The sequence below is a fragment of the Podarcis filfolensis genome, assembly GCF_964270895.1.
Source record: "Podarcis filfolensis genome assembly, chromosome: 3".
NCBI classification, from domain to species: Eukaryota; Metazoa; Chordata; class Lepidosauria; order Squamata; family Lacertidae; genus Podarcis; species Podarcis filfolensis.
This window is the reverse complement of record NC_139606.1, coordinates 107,428,947-107,449,362: the sequence shown is the minus strand read 5'-3', so window position 1 is coordinate 107,449,362 and position 20,416 is coordinate 107,428,947. Positions and strand designations below refer to the sequence as shown.

The 20,416-nt window shown below is 43.1% G+C and overlaps 2 protein-coding genes across 2 annotated transcripts in view; one reads left to right on the top strand and one right to left on the bottom strand.

The window, feature by feature from the left end:
* The window catches only part of LOC310758658 (uncharacterized protein), a 324,886-nt gene that overhangs the window by 198,933 nt on the left and 105,537 nt on the right, over window positions 1-20,416 (top strand). The window lies entirely within an intron of this gene.
* LOC310758756 (uncharacterized protein) lies at window positions 8,334-8,923 on the bottom strand. Its single transcript, XM_083605687.1, has 2 exons — window positions 8,645-8,923; window positions 8,334-8,614 (listed from the first exon to the last, which is right to left on the bottom strand). Exons 1-2 carry the CDS (start codon window positions 8,735-8,737, stop codon window positions 8,369-8,371), a joined length of 339 nt encoding a protein of 112 aa, XP_083461813.1. The 5' UTR covers window positions 8,738-8,923; the 3' UTR covers window positions 8,334-8,368.

The window sequence follows — 20,416 nt, the reverse complement described above, 5'->3', positions numbered from 1 at the left end:
TATTTAATATATGTGGGGTTTTGTGTCAGCGTCGCTTGTGCAGGTTCTCTGCTATTCACTTGTGTTCCTTTGGTGGTGAGAGAGGTTGGGGTTGGCCTAGGGTGTGGTTGTTTGTTTGTGATTGGCTGTGGTGGTCTTTGTTTTCATGTGTGAGTGGGGTGGGTGGGTTTTTTGGATGAGGTTAGCCATATTGATTTGTATGCTGTTGGTGGATTATTGTCGTTGTCTTGTTGGTCTGTGTATGTGATAAAGGGGAGCCATACTGGGGTGAAGGCATCTTCTTCTATTTGTCCCCGTGTCAGTTTCAGTTTATTGGTTCCTTTTTCTAGTAAGGCTGTTTCCCATACTATTTGGTACTATTGGTCCATGCTTACTCCTGACAGGTCTCTCCAGTGTCTGGTTATGGTGTTTCTGGCTGCTGAAATGTAGTGTGCGAATGTGGCCGTACTTTCTTCAGTGGAAGGAAACCTGACTGTCTTTTGCTGCACAGTGAAGTGGGAGATGTAAGGTGTTAAGTAAGGAGATGACACAACCTTGATGGCAGAAAGTGAGGAGGAATTAACCTTTTAATGGAGGTGAAAGAGGAGAGCTCAAAATATGGTTTGAAGCTCAACATCAAAAAAACTAAGATCATGGCCACTGGTCCCATCACCTCCTGACAAATAGAAGGGGAAGAAATGGAGGCAGTGAGAGATTTTATTTTCTTGGGCTCCATGATCACTGCAGATGGTGACAGCAGCCACGAAATTAAAAGACGCCTGCTTCTTGGGAGAAAAGCAATGACAAACCTAGACAGCATCTTAAAAAGCAGAGACATCACCTTGCCAACAAAGGTTCGTATAGTAAAAGCTATGGTTTTCCCAGTAGTGATGTATGGAAGTGAGAGCTGGACCATCAAGAAGGCTGATCGCCAAAGAATTGATGCTTTTGAATTAGGGTGCTGGAGGAGACTCTTGAGAGTCCCATGGACTGCAAGAAGATCAAACCTATCCATTCTGAAGGAAATCAGCCCTGAGTGCTCACTGGAAGGACAGATCCTGAAGTGGAGGCTCCAGTACTTTAGCCACCTCATGAGAAGAGAAGACTCCCTGGAAAAGACCCTGATGTTGGGAAAGATGGAGGGCACAAGGAGAAGGGGACGACAGAGGACGAGATGGTTGGATAGTGTTCTCGAAGCTACCAGCATGAGTTTGACCAAATTGCGGGAGGCAGTGGAAGACAGGAGTGCCTGGCGTGGTCTGGTCCAGGGGGTCACGAAGAGTCGGACACGACTAAACGACTAAACAACAAGAAGGAAGGAGATAGATGTTCTCTCTCTCTCTCCATCCATCATGACTTCTACATTTTAAAAACTTTCAGCACTAGCTATTCTGTTCTCACTACTTCTTGTCTCCCCCCACCCCTACCCCAAGTACTGAGGGAGCTCATTACACAAGGAAACTGTTCATTAAATCAAGGAAAGAATATATATATATATATAGGCTCTCGGGCTCTCTGCACCACCCCATGCCCCCAGAGCCCCATATTAAGAGAAATGGATAACTTGTCATACGGCATGTGCTTGCTCTGTGGAATTGTCTGCCTCATGTCAAAATGGATCCCCCCCACTCTACTTTTTGTAGTCATTCCGCCATGTAGCTTGTAGCTACACAATCCAGCAAGCGCTTATGAGCTCGTTGCTCACATTCCTACTGGGTCTCCTTTCATTAAAATCTCATTCCTCCTGCAATCCTAGGAAATTAAAATAAAGTATCGCCATTTAATATTTATAAAAGCACCTGCACTGCGCTTGGCGCTCATTATATACACGGAATAAAAATAAACAGGGTCCTGCCTGAAGGCTCATGACCTAATAAGCATGCAAAGTGCTGATTCAGCCCAGGCTGGATAAACATGTATGCAAACTTACACGACCACCTGAGAACCACACAGTGTGAGGGAGATCAGCAAATGTCTCCTGCAAATTGATGGAAGTGCTTTGTGTTTGCTGGACGATCGGTGGGTAAAATAAGATTGTCGGAAAAGCCCTGCTGGATCAAGCCAGGGGCTCATCTAGTCTAGCGTCCTCTTCTCACATTGGCCAGCGAGATGCCTGTGAGAAGACAGCTCAGTCGGCAGAGCATGAGACTCTGAATCTCAAGGTTGTGGGTTCGAGCCCCACATTGGACAAAAGATTCCAGCCTTGCAAGGGGTTGGACGAGAGGACCTGTGTGGTCCCTCCCAACTCTATGATTCCATGATAAGCCTGTAAGCAGGACCTGAATGCAACAACCTGTCGTGGGCAAGGAGTCAGCTTCACCTGCTGAACAGCAACCTGGGAATGGGAGCAGGCAGGGTGACTCCACCTGCAGCTGATCAGCCTTCAAAGACATGGAGAAGAAGGCATGGATGAGAACCAGCTGGCTTCAGCCTTCTGAAACAAAGATTTCAGCAGCAGACAGGGGATGGAAACAATGCCTGTGGTCAGTGGCGTAGCAAGGTCAAGTGGTACCCGGTGCAAAAAAGTCCTTTTCACCCCACCACACATTGATTTTTTTGCCGGCAAAAATGGTTTGCTTTCAGATTTTTGGGGGGAGCCAGAGCTGTTGAGCTTTTTTTCAACAAAAAAGCCCCCCTACGGCTGTGCCACACAACATTTTGTCACCCCCCTTGGAGGTGACATCCAGGGCAGTCTGCACCCACCACCGCACCCACCTTGCTCCGCCCCTGCCTGTGGTTCCTGGTCCAACCTTGTTGCTTCCTGCTGTCCATCTGAACCCATGGCTTCGTGAACATCAGACTCCCCGACCGCTGGATTGTCTGGCTACGTGGACTGTTGTTTGTCCAACCCTCGGAACGGACTTGACTTCATACACTGATGCTGCCAAGGGTATATTTCAGAGACTCTTCTCTTTGTCCTCAACACTGTTGCTCGGCAATGGGACTATGACATGACCTCTCCTTATTGTGATTCCCAGCAAAGTGGCATTCAGTGGAGGCATAAACTAGCCGTCGTGGCTAGTAGCCGTCGGCAGAGAAATCAGCTACTAAAATATATTGTTGCCTGTGGGCCATAGCATGAGTACCACCACCCTATGATTCTAAGCATTGGAGTGGCCATTGTCGATGGTTTCTGGCTTCACAATAATCATATCACCATTGTTTGTAAGAATATATATATATATATATATATATATATATATATATATATATAATCCTACTGAATTAGACCTAAAGCCCATCAACCTGTTTTCACCCTGGCCAAGCAGGTCCCTGTGGGAAGCCTGCAAGCAATGTTGTGTATACATAGATAAATAAATTGTGGTGATATGTAATGTCCAGAGTCTTTATATTTTTCAAAACAAAACCACTTTACTTTCATATATAACTTAGAAGAATATATTGACAATCTCATGCTCAGGTTTCTCCCTATTAACGTTTAGGGATCTCCTCTGCCTGTTTCACTTCAGACAGATCACACTAACACAAACAGTCCTCGGCAGTGTCCTGAGAAGTCTCTCTCATCAGCCATTCTCCTCACACAGAGAGAGATAAAGCAGAAAAGCAGTTAAAAACAACTGTGACTTGAGTAACAGTCACAACAGAATAGAATGCCTCTCCCATGTGACTCAGACAGCCAATCACATGAGAGCTACTGTTAAAGCAAAACTGCGTGCAGGAAACACACAGCAGTTCAACATAAGCAAACATTCCCATTTTAGGAAATTTAACCATTCTCATTAACAAGCAGTGCATGAGTGCAATCTCCACCTCTGATACTGGATGGAGGTGGAGCACGTAGTCTTCATAACTAGTAGATCCCACTTTTAAGCCATCCAAGCTTGTGGCCATCACTGCATCTTGTGCTGGCATCTCCACAAGCACTTTCGGTGTGGACCAAAACGGCAGATGCTGCCACCTCATGGTTACAGCTTTCCGTGAGGCTAGTCCCATGCCTCTCTGTAAATCGAACAGTAATTATAACTAACAGCCCATACAACTGAAACTGCCAACGCTGTGTTGAGGTACTTTCTTCTATCCATCTTAATCTTCCAATATTCAGCTTTATTAGGTGCCCATGAGTTCTTGTGTTATGAGGCAGGAAGAAAACCTTTCCTCCATGCTCGTCCTCGCTTGCACTAGTTCTGCCTCTCCTACACACCACAAGGGCAGCCATTTTGTGCTATGCCACACCCTTATGGCAGCCATTTTGTGACTAGCATCCATAGCACTTGCCTTAAAATTTCTTATGTGCTTACTGGCTCAAAATAATTGGCAGTCCTTGGCCTAGTTTGTCAGGTCCCTCATGGCTGGGATTTTATTGCACGATATAAACAGTGAACATGACACTTTCTTAGGAAACTGAATAAAATGAATGGATACATACTAGTTTTGCAAGGAAATCATTTGCAGTCTAGGATTGAAAGGAATGCCCCCCCCCCCACTTATAAACGGATGTGTCTAAAGTTTTACTACGTCTTGCCAATAATTATTTCCTGTAAAACAAACAAATTTCCCACCATCCCTTCCACTGCTGTCAAAAGAGATACAGGGAAACCACAAGTGTTATGAAAAACCTGTCAACATGCACAACACCTCAGGGCTGAAAGAAAGAAAGAAAAAACCAAGTCCGTAATTATTTGTTTGCGTCCCAAGATTATTAGTGGAAAGATAACCCTCTAAAACTAAATGAAATTGAGGATATGGTTTCTTAACAAAGCCAAAAACATTGATGAAATGTAAATTTGTATTTGCAGCAAGTCACAGATAAGATGCTTTTAATAAACTTTTCTCCCCTTAAGGGGAAATGGCGGGTGGGGGCAGAGAGAGAGAGATTTGAACACCATATGCTGAGCTCACAAAATGGAAGAGAAGGAGACCCGCTTTATAAACGACTTGCAAGCAAGGACACAGAATGTGTGCCTAATGAAAAGGGAGTGTGTACTCATTGGTGCCACTTTTTGTGGCTTATGCAGCAGGATGCCCTCATGAAATATCGTAGCCGTTCTTAAGGAGTATCATGTCCAATTCAGTCCAGAGGGCAGTGTTAAGTTGTGGGTGAACATATCCAGCTCTTGTTTATTCACAGGTCAGAACAGAACTGAACTGAAGGGTTCAGCCAACCTGCTTATATAGAGCTCCAGCACAACGTAACTGTAACAACTTTCTGTAACTATCCAATCACTGAACGTCACTTTCGATCCCTTATTTGTATATGTGGACCTGAACTATCTACAGTATCCGCCTGCTGGCCCAGGGTGAGAACTTCAGTACATAACAGGCAGTGATCGAGGACCTCAGACCCAGGAGCAAAATGCGGCCCTCCAGAGCTCTCAATCTGGCCCTCATAACTTTCCCCAGGCCACACCCCTCACAGACCCACCCTGCTTCACTATCCCTCCCCTTCCAAGTGTTTTCGCTTGGCTAGAATTTGTCCTTGAACTCAGATAATTCCTCCTGCTTGCTTAGATGGAGAACAGAGAAGGGTGTGTGTGTATAGAAAACATACCCTCCAAGTGTCCTTTTCTAAAATGTATTTATTGCTTTTCTTTTCTTTTCTTTTCTTTTGTAAATTGTTATAAGAATTCTAAGGTCTCAAATATATAATAAATATTCATAAATGCACACATATCTAAATATATAAACCTTGTGTCTGAAATCATACAAGAGAGCAATCCTGAAGCCATGTTGACTCTCCCAATGACCTCAAATGTTTCTCTGCAGTAAGGGAGGCAAACAGGGATAGCCTTCCCATTGTCTTTTCGCTTACAAATCTTGTCTTAAGGGCGTATTTGTGTATGAATATGGTGAGCCTGTGACCTGGATTCAGGAATTAAAGTATTTACCATCACTAAAAAATGCCCAGGATGCCCAGAGAATGCAAACAGTGACCGTTATCAGATATCCTGGCAGGCAAGATTTCTGCTGTAGACTGCTTCCTATGATGTATGTATGGTGGTGCTGGTTGACTTAAACGTCCATGCTGAGGACATATTGGGCCTGGCTTGAGATTTCATGGCCTACAAGGCCTTGAACAACTTGGGCCCAGGAGATGTTAAGGACCACTTGAGCCCAGCTTGATCATTGAGATAATCAGGAGGAGTGTTATTAGTTGTCCCCAGTTCTACAAAGGCCCAACTGGCCTCCACAAGAAGTTGGGGACTTAGTATCACTCTTCCAGCAGAGATTTGTTAGGCACCCTCATTTTCAGGCGTCTCTTGAGGACTTTTAAGCCAACAGTGTTTTGTGTTTTAACATGGTAGACCACCCTGATGTGATAGGATATGGCAGTACAGAAATGCTTTTACAAACAAATAAATGATATATTTCATTGGATAAAATGTCACATAACGTAGTAACATGTCACAATAGTTAACAAAGGCTTGGCTATTTTGGGTATAAGAAGTCTTCGGCACCCTTTGCACTGAGGCCGAGCAAACAAGCCTTGCACTCGGATGGTATAAAAGGAAAATCAGAAACCAAAACAGCCCCAGTTACTTTCCTAAAATACCTGGTTCGCCCCTACATGGATGAAACAGGTTTGAATTTCATCCCTGAATGAAAGGCAAAGCAGAAAATGAAAATCAAAAGTGATGTTTCCTGACACGCTATTGATTTTCCACTTAGCCCACCCTGAGTAAATGTGGGGGAGAGTGAAGTTAAATTGGAAACAGTAAAGAGGCTGAATTCGAAACAGAAGAGATCAGCACAACTGTGGATTGGTTCATAACCATACTGGTTCACCCCTCTTCATGGGGTTGCAAATGTGAGCACCAACTTCCCCTTTCAACACAAACCACAGTTACTGGCTTGCTGGGGTTTGCTGTGCGTGAGCTGTATGTTGGTACACACTGCCTGATCACTCCCTTGGCATAGCTGTCAAGCGTCCCTTATTTGGCGGGACAGTCCCTTATCCCAGCGCCATGTCCCGCTGCTGTCCCTTATTGATGATGTCCTTTAAATAAGCTACTGAAGGTAATGGGGCCCTTTCTACATCCAGCTGTGCTTTGTCAACAACGAATTGTTGCTTTTTTGTGTTGAATATATGCTATATGGTAATTTATGGACCTAATAGGTATCTAAAGCCATTTGCATGCAACAAAATATGTATTTTATCAAAGTAATTGTTGATCCCTTATTTTGGCTGCTGATCCCTTATTTTCGAGGCTGCTGGTCCCTTATTTTCAAATCTGTAAGTTGACAGCTATGTCCCTTGGGACAAGCAGAAAACAAACAAGGAATTAAGATTGGCTTCCTGTGGATTTTGGGTTTTGCTACCTAAGAAGTGAGGATGGGTAGCCAACCTTAAGCCCTAGTTTATTTTTGGTTTACAAATTCTGGCTTCTTAGGGCATAACTAATCACAGTCCCAAATTCAAATGTCATGGGAAGCTAGGGATGGGAAGAAATTGGATTCATAAACATTTAAAGGTGAACATACATGGTTTGCACTTTCTGCAAAATGAAACATGGCCATCTGCACCATTCCGATTCTGCAGTGCAGTTCTCCAGTGAAGTAAGGCATTTAAACATTGCATATACTGGGGTACATTTGGCATATAAATTCCTATATTAGTTAAAACGACATACGAAGCTGCATATTAGGGGAAATGTGTATATTTGGCAAAATTGCATACAAAACTGTGTATATCAGGAGTGCTGATGAGTTTTCATGAGGATTTCTTTTTTAAAAAAATTCTCAAATTGGTGGGGAAATGTGGAGAACTGGACTAAAGATGGGAAAGGTGAGAAACTGGAATAAATGGGAACTGACAGGTTTGCTCATCCCTACAGGATGCCAGGCTTAATTTGCTTGTTCCTGGTTTGTGTCTTCTACTCACACCAAGTGAAGCAGGACCGATCATTCAGTGGGTGGGATGTCATAATCAGGAAGCTGTAAACCCAGGTATTGGCATAGATCAAAACCAGGTAAACCCAGGTATTGATCTTCTAACGTCTTGTAGGGCCTCCTGTAAGATTTCTAAGATTGCTGAGCTGTAGAGAGGACCAGTTTGGTGGTGGCCCCATATCTGTGGAACTCTCTCCTCAGGGAGATATGTTTGACCCCTTCAGTGCTGGCTTTTAAAGTGGCATTGAAAACCCAATGGTAATTTAAGGCGTGGAACTTTTCCATGTTTTACATCACTGCTGGTTTTAAACCGCTGGCTTTCAATTGCTTTTCTTGGCTGCTTCAATTAATATTGAATGAATGTACAGTGGTACCTCGCAAGACGAAATTAATTTGTTCTGCGAGTTTTTTTTGTCTTGCGAATTTTTCGTCTTGCGAAGCACGGATTCCCATAGGAATGCATTGAAAATCAATTAATGTGTTCCTATGGTCAAAAAAAGTTTAAAAATCACCAAAGTGTACAGTACTGTACATACATTTTCTAAGACTCTGGGGGACAACTCGAAGAAGGTTCCTCTTCCACTCTTTGCTTCTTGCTGAAGAACCTGTCCATGGTCTGCTGCTTCATCCGCCTTTTCAGCACCTCCCTGAAAGACGACATGACCCTCGTATCAAAAGTGTTCTCAAGGTCACGTGTCAGGTACTTGTCAGGGTGGTGCCGCTGTACAAAAGCCTGCACATCTTTCCACTTCTGGCAAATGTCCCTCAGTTCTTTGGAGGACAGCCGCTGTGGAACATAGACCTCCGTCGTCACAACCTCCAGGAACTCCGCTGCAAAGTCTTCAGCCGCAGGAACATCAGAACTGGCAGCCTCTCCATGCCTGACCACGCTGTGGATTCCAGATCTCATCTTGAACCGGTCAAACCAGCCTCTGCTTGCCTTGAAGACTTCTGGCTCACCTGAGGTTCCTGGCTGTTGCCGGACGAGGTCTGCGTGCAAGGCCTTGGCCTTCTCACAAATGACGGCCTCAGTCACTGTGTCCCCTGCACACTGCTTCTCTTCTAACCAGATGAGCAGCAACTTCTCCACTTCCTCCAGAACAGCTGGGCGATTCTTCACGATCCTGGTGACTCCCTTGGCTACATCAGTCACAAGGATCTTCTCCCTCATCTTCAGGATGGTCCCGATGGTCGATGGATTCCTCCCGTACTCCCTGGCGAGGTCTGTCACACGCATTCCACCGTCGTGCTTCCGGATGATCTCCTTCTTCATTTCCAGCGTAACCTTCTCCTTCTTCCTCTCGCCGGCCTCTGCAGCAGCAGTCTTCTTGGGCCCCATGGCAGCACAGCTCCTACCTTCGCAACCCCCCCCCCAAAAAAAATCAGTGCTTCACATCCAAAAAATTCAAAAGCACCAAACCTCCTAGAAAACACCCCAACCCAAAATCCAACCCCCCAAAAAAAAGTTTTTAAAGTTTAACTTACCAAATGGCTGCAAAAGAAGTTTTGGAAAAGCTTCAAAAATCACCAAAGCCTTCAAAAACTTCAAAAAAGGCTACCACACTGCATGCTATGAGTTGCTCCTCGAAGTCAAGTCGCAACTGCACCTCTTCAAGCAATGCACCCTGGGTATTAACGGTTTTAAGAAAAAGGAAACAAACTTGCAAGACGTTTTCGTCTTGCGAAGCAAGCCCATAGGGAAATTCGTCTTGCGGAGCAACTCAAAAAACGAAAAACTCTTTCGTCTTGTGAGTTTTTCGTCTTACGAGGCATTCGTCTTGCGAGGTACCACTGTAGTGCTAGCTTTTGAAATGTTATAGCTGTTTTAACTTCGATAGTGTTTTATTGGAATTGTGTTTTAATCTCTTTATGTCAGTAACTGTGAGAAGGCTTCGCCCTAAAAGGCAGTCAAGCTATCCTCAAAATAAACCGAAAGGCTGAGCCTTGACCAGCTCTTCCTAGGCCCAGCAACTGCTTACCCTCATTTTAACTGGGACATCCCGAATGACAGATGCCAATTCTGGCTTTTGTTTGGATCCCGGCATGTCCCATTTAAGACTGGCACCCTGGCACGAATCAACAGGGTCGCTTTGGCAATCGTCAAAGGGGTGTGGCAGATGGTAGGTGGTGGACCTGGGCAGGTGGGGGGGGGCGAAAAGCCGAATCGGCCTGGGTGGGTGAGGGGTGGGTATGGGGGGCTAGGACGTGGGTGGCGCTGTGGTCTAAACCACTGAGCCTCTTGGGGTTGCTGATCGGAAGGTTGGCAGTTCGGATCCCTGCGACAGGGTAAGCTCCCATTGTCCCAGCTCCTGCCAACCTAGCAGTTCGAAAGTATACCAGTGCAAGTAGATAAATAGGTACCACTGCAGTGGGAAAGTAAACAGTGTTTCTGTGTGCTCTGGTTTCCGTCGCTGTGTTCCATTGCGCCAGAAGCGGTTTAGTCATCCTGGCCACATGACCTGGAAAGCTGTTTGTGGACAAACGCTGGCTCCCTTGGCCTGAAGCGAGATGAGTGCCGCAACCCCATAGTCGCCTTTGACTGGACTTAACCGTCCAGGGGTCCTTTACCCTTTACCTGTTACCTACGGGGGGCTGCATGAAGGGGTGGTCCTGGATTTGGGACAGAAAATGTTGGAGAATATGGGGCTAAGGAATGAAGTCCAATGTTTTTACCCAGGAATGGGCAACCTGTAGCCTTCCAGAGGCTGTTGGACTCCCATCAGCCCCCAGCCAGCAAGGCCAGTGAATGGTGGGAACCAGCAATATCTGGAGGACTACAGTTTCTGTTCCCCCATCTCTGCTTTGCCACTACACTGTTTTACCAGTGTATCCAGGTGGAAATAAGCTCTCTCGTTTATCTAAACGATGTTTATTAAAATGTGCTGCACAGTGTCTTTTGGCCCTCTTCAGCCAGGCTGCATTGTATTATACTGATTTATTATTATTATTATTTTAAGATAGGATGATTTCTTTGTAAAGTTTCACACAGAGAGACACCTCTGGTTCAGCATCTTAATTCCAATCATGGTTTCCCGTTAATCAAGGAACAAGAGGGGAGTTTTAAATATGCAGTTTCATTTTTCTAAAAAAATAATAATTTTTTTTTCTAAAGATGTATGGAATTTATGGTGAATAATTCATGTCCTTTAAGATCAGAAGTTTTTAGACATAAAAAGGGGATTCCACAGGGGTTTGGTGCATTGAAAACCGAAAAAAGAAAAATGTCTTTCCGCATAAATGCAGCTAAAGTGGGATAAATCTTGCAGCAGCAGAGGAAACGCATATTCTAAAAAGGGTCGGGGTTTTTGCTAAAGCTGGCACGACTTTCCTCCAGAATTAAAATATTCAGTTTGGGGGTTGATGAATTCTGGTTAACATTCGCTTTTAATGTCTGCCATACTTGCTCTCCAGAACATAAAGAACAACTCTCCAAAGAACTAATGGTGAAAAAGAACCCCCCCCCACACACACACCATAGCTTATATACCCCCGCAATGAGGTTATCCTGATTAAATGATCACTTAAATTACTGCTCTCTTGTGAAATTAAAAAGAGGAGAGAGAAATGGCCTTTAATTGGGGGAAGCTGAGTGGTGATAAATAAAATAAGCTTCTTAAGAAGAAGTGCAGCAAAGACATCTGTGAACCTCAAATCTCCAATCCTCCCCAAGCCTAGTCAGAAGCTCTATTTACATTAAAGGGATTTTAAAGGGATTTACTTTTGAACAAAAGTGGCTAGAATTGAGATGTCAGATATTTACTCAGAAGTAAACCCTACTGTGTTCATTGAGACTTACTCAACCTATGGAACTTCCTTGCCCAGAAGGCAGTGATGGATGTCTTTAAAAGCAGTTTAGATACCCTCCAACATTTATCCAGTGAAAATAGGGAAAATAGGGAATGTTTGCCCATTCATTTGAAAAATGTCTGTGCAGGGGGAGAGAAAGGGTTAATATGTAAACCAATAGGAAAGCCGGAGGTGGAGCCTACCTGTATATAAAAGGGCTTAGCCTGAGGTTTGAGTTAGTTGTTGTTGGTGGTTATTTGGTTGGTTTTAGTGGGCTGGTTGGTTGGGAAAGGCAGTTGGAAAAGCAGTTGACAGGCAGTTGGAAATAGAGAGACAGTTAGTGCAGTTGGTTCTTGTGTGAGGGGAGGTTGAAGAGATAGAGACAGGATAAAATAAAACTAAGAAGGTAAAGAGTAACAACGTTTGGCATGCAGTTAAAGTTTATTTGTGTCTGAAATAAACTACACTCTTCTTTGTTAAATTGAGAACCTGACTGAGACTAAGTGATTTACCGGGGAAGACCTGGTTGGTGGCAGCGGATTAGTGGCGTATGGGTCAATAGTCCGTGAAATTTGTCCTGTAATTTATCTTAATATAATGTAACTTTACTTTCCCTCCTTTCAACAATTAACAGTCATTTTTTCCCAAATCCTTTATAACGTTTCTGCTAAAGCCACATAACATCATTCCAACATCCTTCTAACATTCATTAATTTTACAAAGTTTCTGTAAATAGTCTTTGAATTTTTTCCAATCTTCCTCCACCGACTCTTCTCCCTGGTCTCGGATTCTGCCAGTCATTTCCGCCAATTCCATGTAGTCCATCACCTTCATCTGCCATTCTTCCCGGGTGGGTAGATCTTGTGTCTTCCAGTACTTTGCAATAAGTATTCTTGCTGCTGTTGTGGCATACATAAAGAAAGTTCTATCCTTCTTTGGCACCAATTGGCCGACCATGCCCAGGAGAAAGGCCTCTGGTTTCTTCAGAAAGGTATATTTAAATACCTTTTTCATTTCATTATAGATCATCTCCCAGAAAGTCTTAATCCTTGGGCATGTCCACCAAAGGTGAAAGAATGTACCTTCAGTCTCTTTACATTTCCAACATTTATTATCGGGCAAATGGTAGATTTTTGCAAGCTTGACTGGTGTCATGTACCACCTGTATATCATTTTCATTATATTCTCTCTTAAGGCATTGCATGCCGTGAACTTCATACCTGTGGTCCATAACTGTTCCCAGTCAGCCATCATAATATTATGTCCAACATCTTGTGCCCATTTAATCATAACAGATTTCACCGTTTCATCCTGAGTATTCCATTTCAACAGCAAGTTATACATTCTTGACAAGTTCTTAATTTTAGGATCTAGCAGTTCTGTTTCCAATTTTGATTTTTCCACCTGGAAGCCAATTTTTTTGTCCAAGTTGTATGCCTCCATTATCTGGTAATAATGAAGCCAATCTCGCACTCTATTTTTTAATTTTTCAAAACTCTGCAGTTTTAATCTGTCTCCCTCTTGTTCCAAAATTTCCCAATATTTCGGCCATTTGGCCTCCATATTGAGCTTTTTCTGAGCCTTCGCTTCCATTGGTGACAACCACCTTGGGGTATTATTTTCAAGCAAGTCCTTATATCTTATCCAAACACTGAACAGTGCTTTTCTGACAATATGGTTTTTGAATGCTTTATGTGCTTTAACCTTGTCATACCACAGATATGCATGCCACCCAAATACATTGTTAAAACCTTCTAAATCCAGCACGTCAGTGTTTTCAAGAAGCATCCATTCTCTCAGCCAGCGAAAAGCGGCTGATTCATAATAAAGTTTTAAGTCTGGCAGGGCAAATCCACCTCTTTCTTTAGCATCAGTTAATATCTTAAATTTTATTCGAGGCTTCTTACCCTGCCAGACAAATCTAGAGATATCTCTCTGCCACTTCTTGAAACACTCCATTTTATCAAAAATTTGCAATGTTTGAAACAAAAACAGCATCCTTGGCAATACATTCATTTTTATCACAGCAATTCGGCCTAACAATGATAGCTTCAGGTTTCACCATATTTCTAAATCCTTTTTCACTTCCATCTAACATTTTTCATAGTTGTCCTTAAATAAATTCACATTCTTAGCAGTCATGTTAACCCCTAGGTATTTCACTTTCTTAACCAGTGTTAATCCTGTCTCCTTCTGAAACCTCTCTCTCTCAGTCACTGTTAGATTTTTCTCTAAAACCTTAGTTTTCATCTTATTCAACTTAAATCCCGCTACTTGTCCAAATTCTTGGATCAGTTCCAGTACTCTTTTGGTACTAGATTCTGGCTTCTGTAATGTCAATACCAAATCATCGGCAAATGCTTTCAATTTGTACTGTTTAGCTCCGACTTGTATACCTTTAACCATTTGGTCCCTTCTAATCATATTTAAAAGAACCTCCAGGACCGATATAAAAAGCAATGGAGAGATTGGGCAACCTTGTCGTGTTCCTTTCTCTATCTTAAATTCTTCCATCACTACATTATTCACAATTAATTTAGCCTTTTATTCTGAGTAAATTGCACCTATACCATTGCCAAAACCTTGACCAACCCCCATCCCCTGTAAATTCTTCTTCATAAAACTCCAAGAAATATTGTCAAAGGCTTTCTCCGCGTCCACAAATATCAAGACTGCTTTAGTATTAATATTCACTTGTAATTTTTCTAGAATATTAATTATGTTCCTCGTATTGTCAGACAGGTGTCTGCCCGGGAGAAAGCCAGCTTGATCTTTATGAATTCCTTCTACTAGTACCTTTTTTAATCTTTTAGCCAAAATGTCTGCAAAAATTTTATAATCCACATTAAGCAAAGATATGGGGCGGTAGTTCTTAAGCTGTGTCTTCTCAGACTCTGTTTTCGGTATAAGTGTAATATAAGCTTCCTTCCACGACTCTGGTGCCCTTTTCCCTTCCAATATTTCATTACAAACTTCTTTTAATGGCTGTACTAACCATTCTTTCAAGGATCTATAATATCTTGAGGTCAAACCATCTGGTCCTGGAGATTTGCCTAATTGCATGTTCTGGATGGCCCCTTCTACCTCCTGCTCCGTTATTTTGCAGTTCAACATTAGCTTATTTTCTTGAGAGATTTTTTGTAGTCCATTTGTTTTCAAAAATCAGTCAATGTCCATTTCTTTCTGCGTCTCCTGTGTATATAATTGTTTAAAGTACCTCTGGAAACACTTCCTGATCTCCACTGGATTCTGTATATTTTTTCCTTCCACTTCCAAGTTTGTAATGGTATTAAGTTTTTGTCTTTTTTTCATTTGCCAAGCCAGCAGTTTTCCGCATTTATTTGCCGATTCAAAGGTCTTTTGTCTCATCTGTTTAATTTTCCATTCTATTTCCTGGTTCATCATTTTCATATATTGAACTTGATATAACTTTATCTCTTTCAGAATCTCCTGCGACTTTGGTTTCACTCTCAATTTCTTCTCTCCTTCCTTTATTTTCTCCAAAATGTTATCTTTTTTCTCATTTTGGACTCTCTTTTGAATCGCATTCTGTTGTATCAAAAATCCTCTCATAACCGCTTTGCTTGTGTCCCAAATTACTCTTTTTTCAACAGTGGTGTTCATATTTATCTCAAAATAATCTCTCAAAGTTTTTTGGGCCTTCTTAGTCACTTCTTCATTCCTAAACAATGTGTCATTCATCCTCCATCTGAAGGAACCAGTTGGTGTTAGTTTCATTTCCATCTTCACAGCATTGTGGTCGGAGCAGGTTTTAGGGCAGATTTCCACCTTTCTAGTCTTCGGAGCCAGCCCTCTAGTTACCCAAATTTGGTCAATTCTTGTCCATGTCATTTTGGCCTCAGAGAAGAAGGTTTCCTCTCTTCCCAGGGGGTTTTTCATTCTCCAGATGTCAACTAAATCCATATTGTCAGCCATATCAAAGAAAGTTTTTGGTAATCTACCATCCTTAGTAACTACCTGTCTCTGTGCCTTGTCCATATTTGTAGACACCACTCCATTCATATCCCCCATCAAAATCATATTGTAGTCCATCAGAGCCTCATGTAACTTCTAGAAAAATTCCGATTTTCCCTCATTTGGTGCGTAGATGCCTAATATCAAAAATTTCTCTCCTTGTGATTGAATTTCAATTGCCACAAATCTTCCTTGGTCATCTTTAAATAGAAATTTCGGTGATAGGCTCTCCTTTGCATAAAGTACTACTCCTCTTTTTTAAACTTTGTCTGATGAAATAAATTCATGTCCCAGTCTTTTATTACTCAATATTTTCCTGTGTAGCCTTATCACATGTGTTTCTTGTAAACAAATCAGGTCCAATTGTTCTTTTTTTAGTAAATGAAAGACTCTTCGTCTTTTTTCTGGGGAGTTCAGTCCATTAACATTCCAGCTTAATACTTGCAGTGCCGTGATGTAGTTACTTTAATTCTCCTCCAACTGCGCCCAGTGCTTGCTCTTGTTCTGTCGGTGGTGTTAGTATCGCTTTCGCTGGGCAATCCAGTCCAAAAGGTAGCTTTGCTATGTCCACTATAGGTGATCTTCTGTCCAGTACTCTTTGCTCTAGTCCTCTATCTGGTGATCTTCTGTCCGATGCTCCTGGCTCTTTTTCCAAGTCCCTTCTGTAGATCCTCTTCGTAGTTACTCAAAAAATTTTCTTTGTCCTCAACTGATCTTATTTTTATTTTCCTTCCTTTAAAGCTAAAGGACAGGCCTTGGGGAAATTCCCACCTGAAGATGATTCTGTTCCTTCTCAGCAGAGCAACCAGATCTCCATAACTGGACCTAAGGTCCAAAAGATGTTTCGGGATATCTTTAAATATTTCCACTCTTGACTGCAATATTTCCAAGGTCTTCTGATAGTGCCAACCCAAAATTTTATCTCTCTCTTCTTTAGATCGGAGGGTAATCAAACAGTCTCTTACTCTATTCTTCTTCCCTCCTCTTCCAAGCCTAAAGGCACTCACGATTTTAACTCCTTCTTGTTCCAAATCCAGATCCCAAAACTCTGCAAATTCCTGCGTGAGAAAGTCTATCAAACTATCCTTTTCCAATTCAGGTACAGCTCTGATCCTCAAATTCGTCTGTTTTTCTTTAAGCTCAATCATAGAAAGCATCAACTTGTGGTCCTCAACTTGTCTCTGTATATCTGGGACTCTCTTTGTTTCCAATTGTGTTACCTTGACTTCCACAGCAGCAACTTTTTCCTTGGCTTCCTCTGAGATCTGTCGGGTCGAAGTAGATTCCTGTATCAATTTCTGAATGGTTTCTATGTTAGTATTCACCTTTTGTCCCAAACTATTTATACTTTCTGTATTTATATCAATTTTAGTATTTGCAGCGTCCACCTTTGCATTTGACGCATCCACTTTTGCATTTGTCTCATCTACCTTCCTGCTAAGTTGCTCCAAAGATTCATTTATCTTACCTAATGCAATCGCCAGAGCTTCTTCTGATGACATTCCTCTTGGTTTGAGTTGTGTTGGTACAGCTGCAGGTGAGGCAGAAGGACCAGATGCTGACGCTCTTCGCTGCCAAGACTTCCCAGATCTTGTTGTTTTTTCTGGGAGTGACGAGTCTACTTTTTCTTTCCCATCTGCCATAACACTTAGAAAGTCCAAGGTCAGTCCCACAGTCAGGCAGTTTTATCTTTCAAGTGGAAAATTCCCCTGATCCAACTCTTATAACAGTTTCAGAGACTTCCTCTAGGGGGAAACAGTTACAATCCGTACTTGTATTGATCCAAAATAGCACCTTTTAAAACATAACTCAAGCAGGGAATTTAGTTTCAATTTTCAGTTACTTTTTTTCTGCTTTTTAAAGTCAGAGGGGGACAGCTGAAAACAATGTATCTCTCTTTGACAGCTAGCAGTCAGTGCGCATTTCAGAATACGGCAGTCTTATTATCCTATTGGCAGCCCATTCCCAGGTTCTGAGCAGTGGAATTTTGGCTTCCTTCCCTCTCTCTCGCAGGTATATATAGTCCAAAACTCCCAGGGGGGGATTTACTATTTTTTTGAGGTTGAAATTAGTCCTTTCCAATTGGCTTTCCAAGACTTTAGCTTGCAGCCTCTTTGCTTTGTTCTAGTTACAAAAGTGGAAGGCGGACTTCCTGTTTATGCCTCCCCGCTACGGTTCCGAATTGAGTCTTTTTTCTTTTAAAAATTTCCAATTTGTTCTACTCACGGGTAGTATCTTTTAGAATCCAATTGTCCACAGGAAAAAGTCAGCGCTCTCCGGCAATGGCTGTGTGGCTTCGCTCCGTGGAAAAAGCAGTCGATTCACAGCACCACACTGCTCACCCCACTTCGCTCCGGAGCCCCGAAAACGGGTTTCCCCACGAGTAGGGGAGGCACGAAAGGTGCCCGCCGAATCCCACGTTCACAGGCTTCACCTGCCTGTGATTTCTGAAGGGTCTCCGCCTTCGCCGTGACGGCCAGACCCGGTTCCCACAGAGCAGATTCCTCTTAGTCAGAGGAATTCCGCCATTGCCGATGGCGCTAACCCGGAAGTCCCCGATAATAATTTTATTATTTATACCCTGCTATTCTGACTGGGTTGCCGCAGCCACTCTGGACGGCTTCCAAGATATACATATAAAAACAAAATAAAACATTAAACTTTTTTTTAAAAAAACCCTTCCTTATACATTGCTACCTTGGCTCGGGGGGGTCACATAATTCGACACCCTCCAAGAACTTTCCAAAGAAAATAGGGGCATCCTACCATACCCTCCGAGGAACGCGGGTGGCGCTGTGGGTTAAACCACAGAGCCTAGGACTTGCCGATCAGAAGGTCGGCGGTTCGAATTCCTGCGATGGGGTGAGCTCCCGTTGCTCGGTCCCTGCTCCTGTCCACCTAGCAGTTCGAAAGCACATCAAGTGCAAGTAGATAAATAGGTACTGCTCCGGCGGGAAGGTAAACAGCATTTCTGTGCGCTGCTCTGGTTTGCCAGAAGCAGCTTAGTCATGCTGGCCACATGACCCGGAAGCTGTACGCCGGCTCCCTCAGCCAATAAAGCGAGATGAGCACCGCAACCCCAGAGTCGGTCACGACTGGACCTAACGGTCAGGAGTCCCTTTACCTTTACCTTTTACCATACCCTCCAACATTTCTCCAATGAAAATAGGGGCATCCTAAGGAAAAGCAGGACATTCTAAGGGAAAGCATGACCTCATGTGCTGGTGTATGGAATGGTCAGGAGGAACATTTGCCTGTTGGTGATTTACCAACGTTTTCATCACCATATGCCATGTGAGCAGGGCAGAGACAGATGGCTGCCATGGTTACTAGTCTGGAAGAAGACTATGATGGATTCATCGCTGCATGCGGTCTTCCCATTCATACCTTTGTCTCGCTATTGTCTTTCAACAGTAGGCTCAGCTGGCAGAACGCATGTTTTCTCGTAGAACCTGCTTGTATAACTTGTTACTCATAAGGCTGAATGCAGCTCATCAGCCATGTGGGTTGATTCAGTCACAGAATCATCGAACTGGAAGGAACTCTGAGTCCAACTGACAGCCACCCAACCTCAGCGTAACAATCTCCAATGAAGGAGACTCCATCACCTCACAAGGAAGTCCGTTCCACTGTCAAACAGTTAATACCTGTATACCTGAAGGAGCGTCTCCACCCCCATCATTCTGCCCGGACATTGAGGTCCAGCTCCGAGGGCCTTCTGGTGGTTCCCTCATTGTGAGAAGCAAAGCTACAGAGAACCAGGCAGAGGGCCTTCTCAGTAGTGGCACCCGTCCTGTGGAACGCCCTATCATCAGATGTCAAAGAGATAAACAACTACCTGACATTTAGAAGACATCTGAAGGCAGCACTGTTTAGGGAAGTTTTTAACGTGTGACATTTTAATGTATTTTTAATCTTTGTTGGAAGCTGCCCAGAGTGGCTGGGGAAACCCAGCCAGATGGGCGGGGTACAAATAATAAATTATTATTATTATTATTATTATTATTATTATTATTATTATACTGTCAGAAAGCTCTTCCTGATGCTTAGTCAGAATCACCTTTGTTGCTACCTGAAGCCATTGGATTGAGCCCTACCTTCTAGAGCAGGAGAAAACAAGCTTGCTCCATCTTCAATAAATTCACTGGTTTTGTTGCCTGGTTGGGGTGGGTCAGCATGCATCTGGTAAAACATAACGGCTGGCTGGCTGTGTTCAACCCAGTGGGTTGCAAGTGCAGTGGAGCAAAAATCACACCCCCCAAAAAAGTTGTTATCCCACTCCAAGGCACAGCACTCGAGGGAGATGAAGATGGAGGGTGCAACTATTTGGGATTTAGTATATCTCTGAACATTAGTTGATGCTTTCAGAATTCTAGCTTGAAAGTCCCTGCAAGGGATAAGAATAGAGATTGTTCCATCTTTGCAAATGAGCATTGCATTTCCATTTCAGTTTAGTTATTATTCAAGAACAATGCCTTTTAAGAAGGCTTTCTGAGAGCGAAAGCCATTTTTGGAATCACAGATGCATGTTTTGTTCGGTTCCTTTACCATTTTACCTGCGGGAGCAGAAGGTCAAACAGGGCATTAGCAGGCAGCCTTGACTATACCAAAGGCAACGAATGCTCTCAGTTGCATTCGTAGCAAACACTAGATGCAGGATTTTGGGAATGCTGAAAATGCCAGTTGATAGGAGAGCAGTCACCCTTATAAACAAGGCTGGTTACGAACCACTAATCTGGGAGTAGGGATGGGGGATAAATTTGTTTTAGTTCTAATCTGCACTTTCTGAATCTATCTAATCTGCACTTTCTGAAACAATACAAGTGAC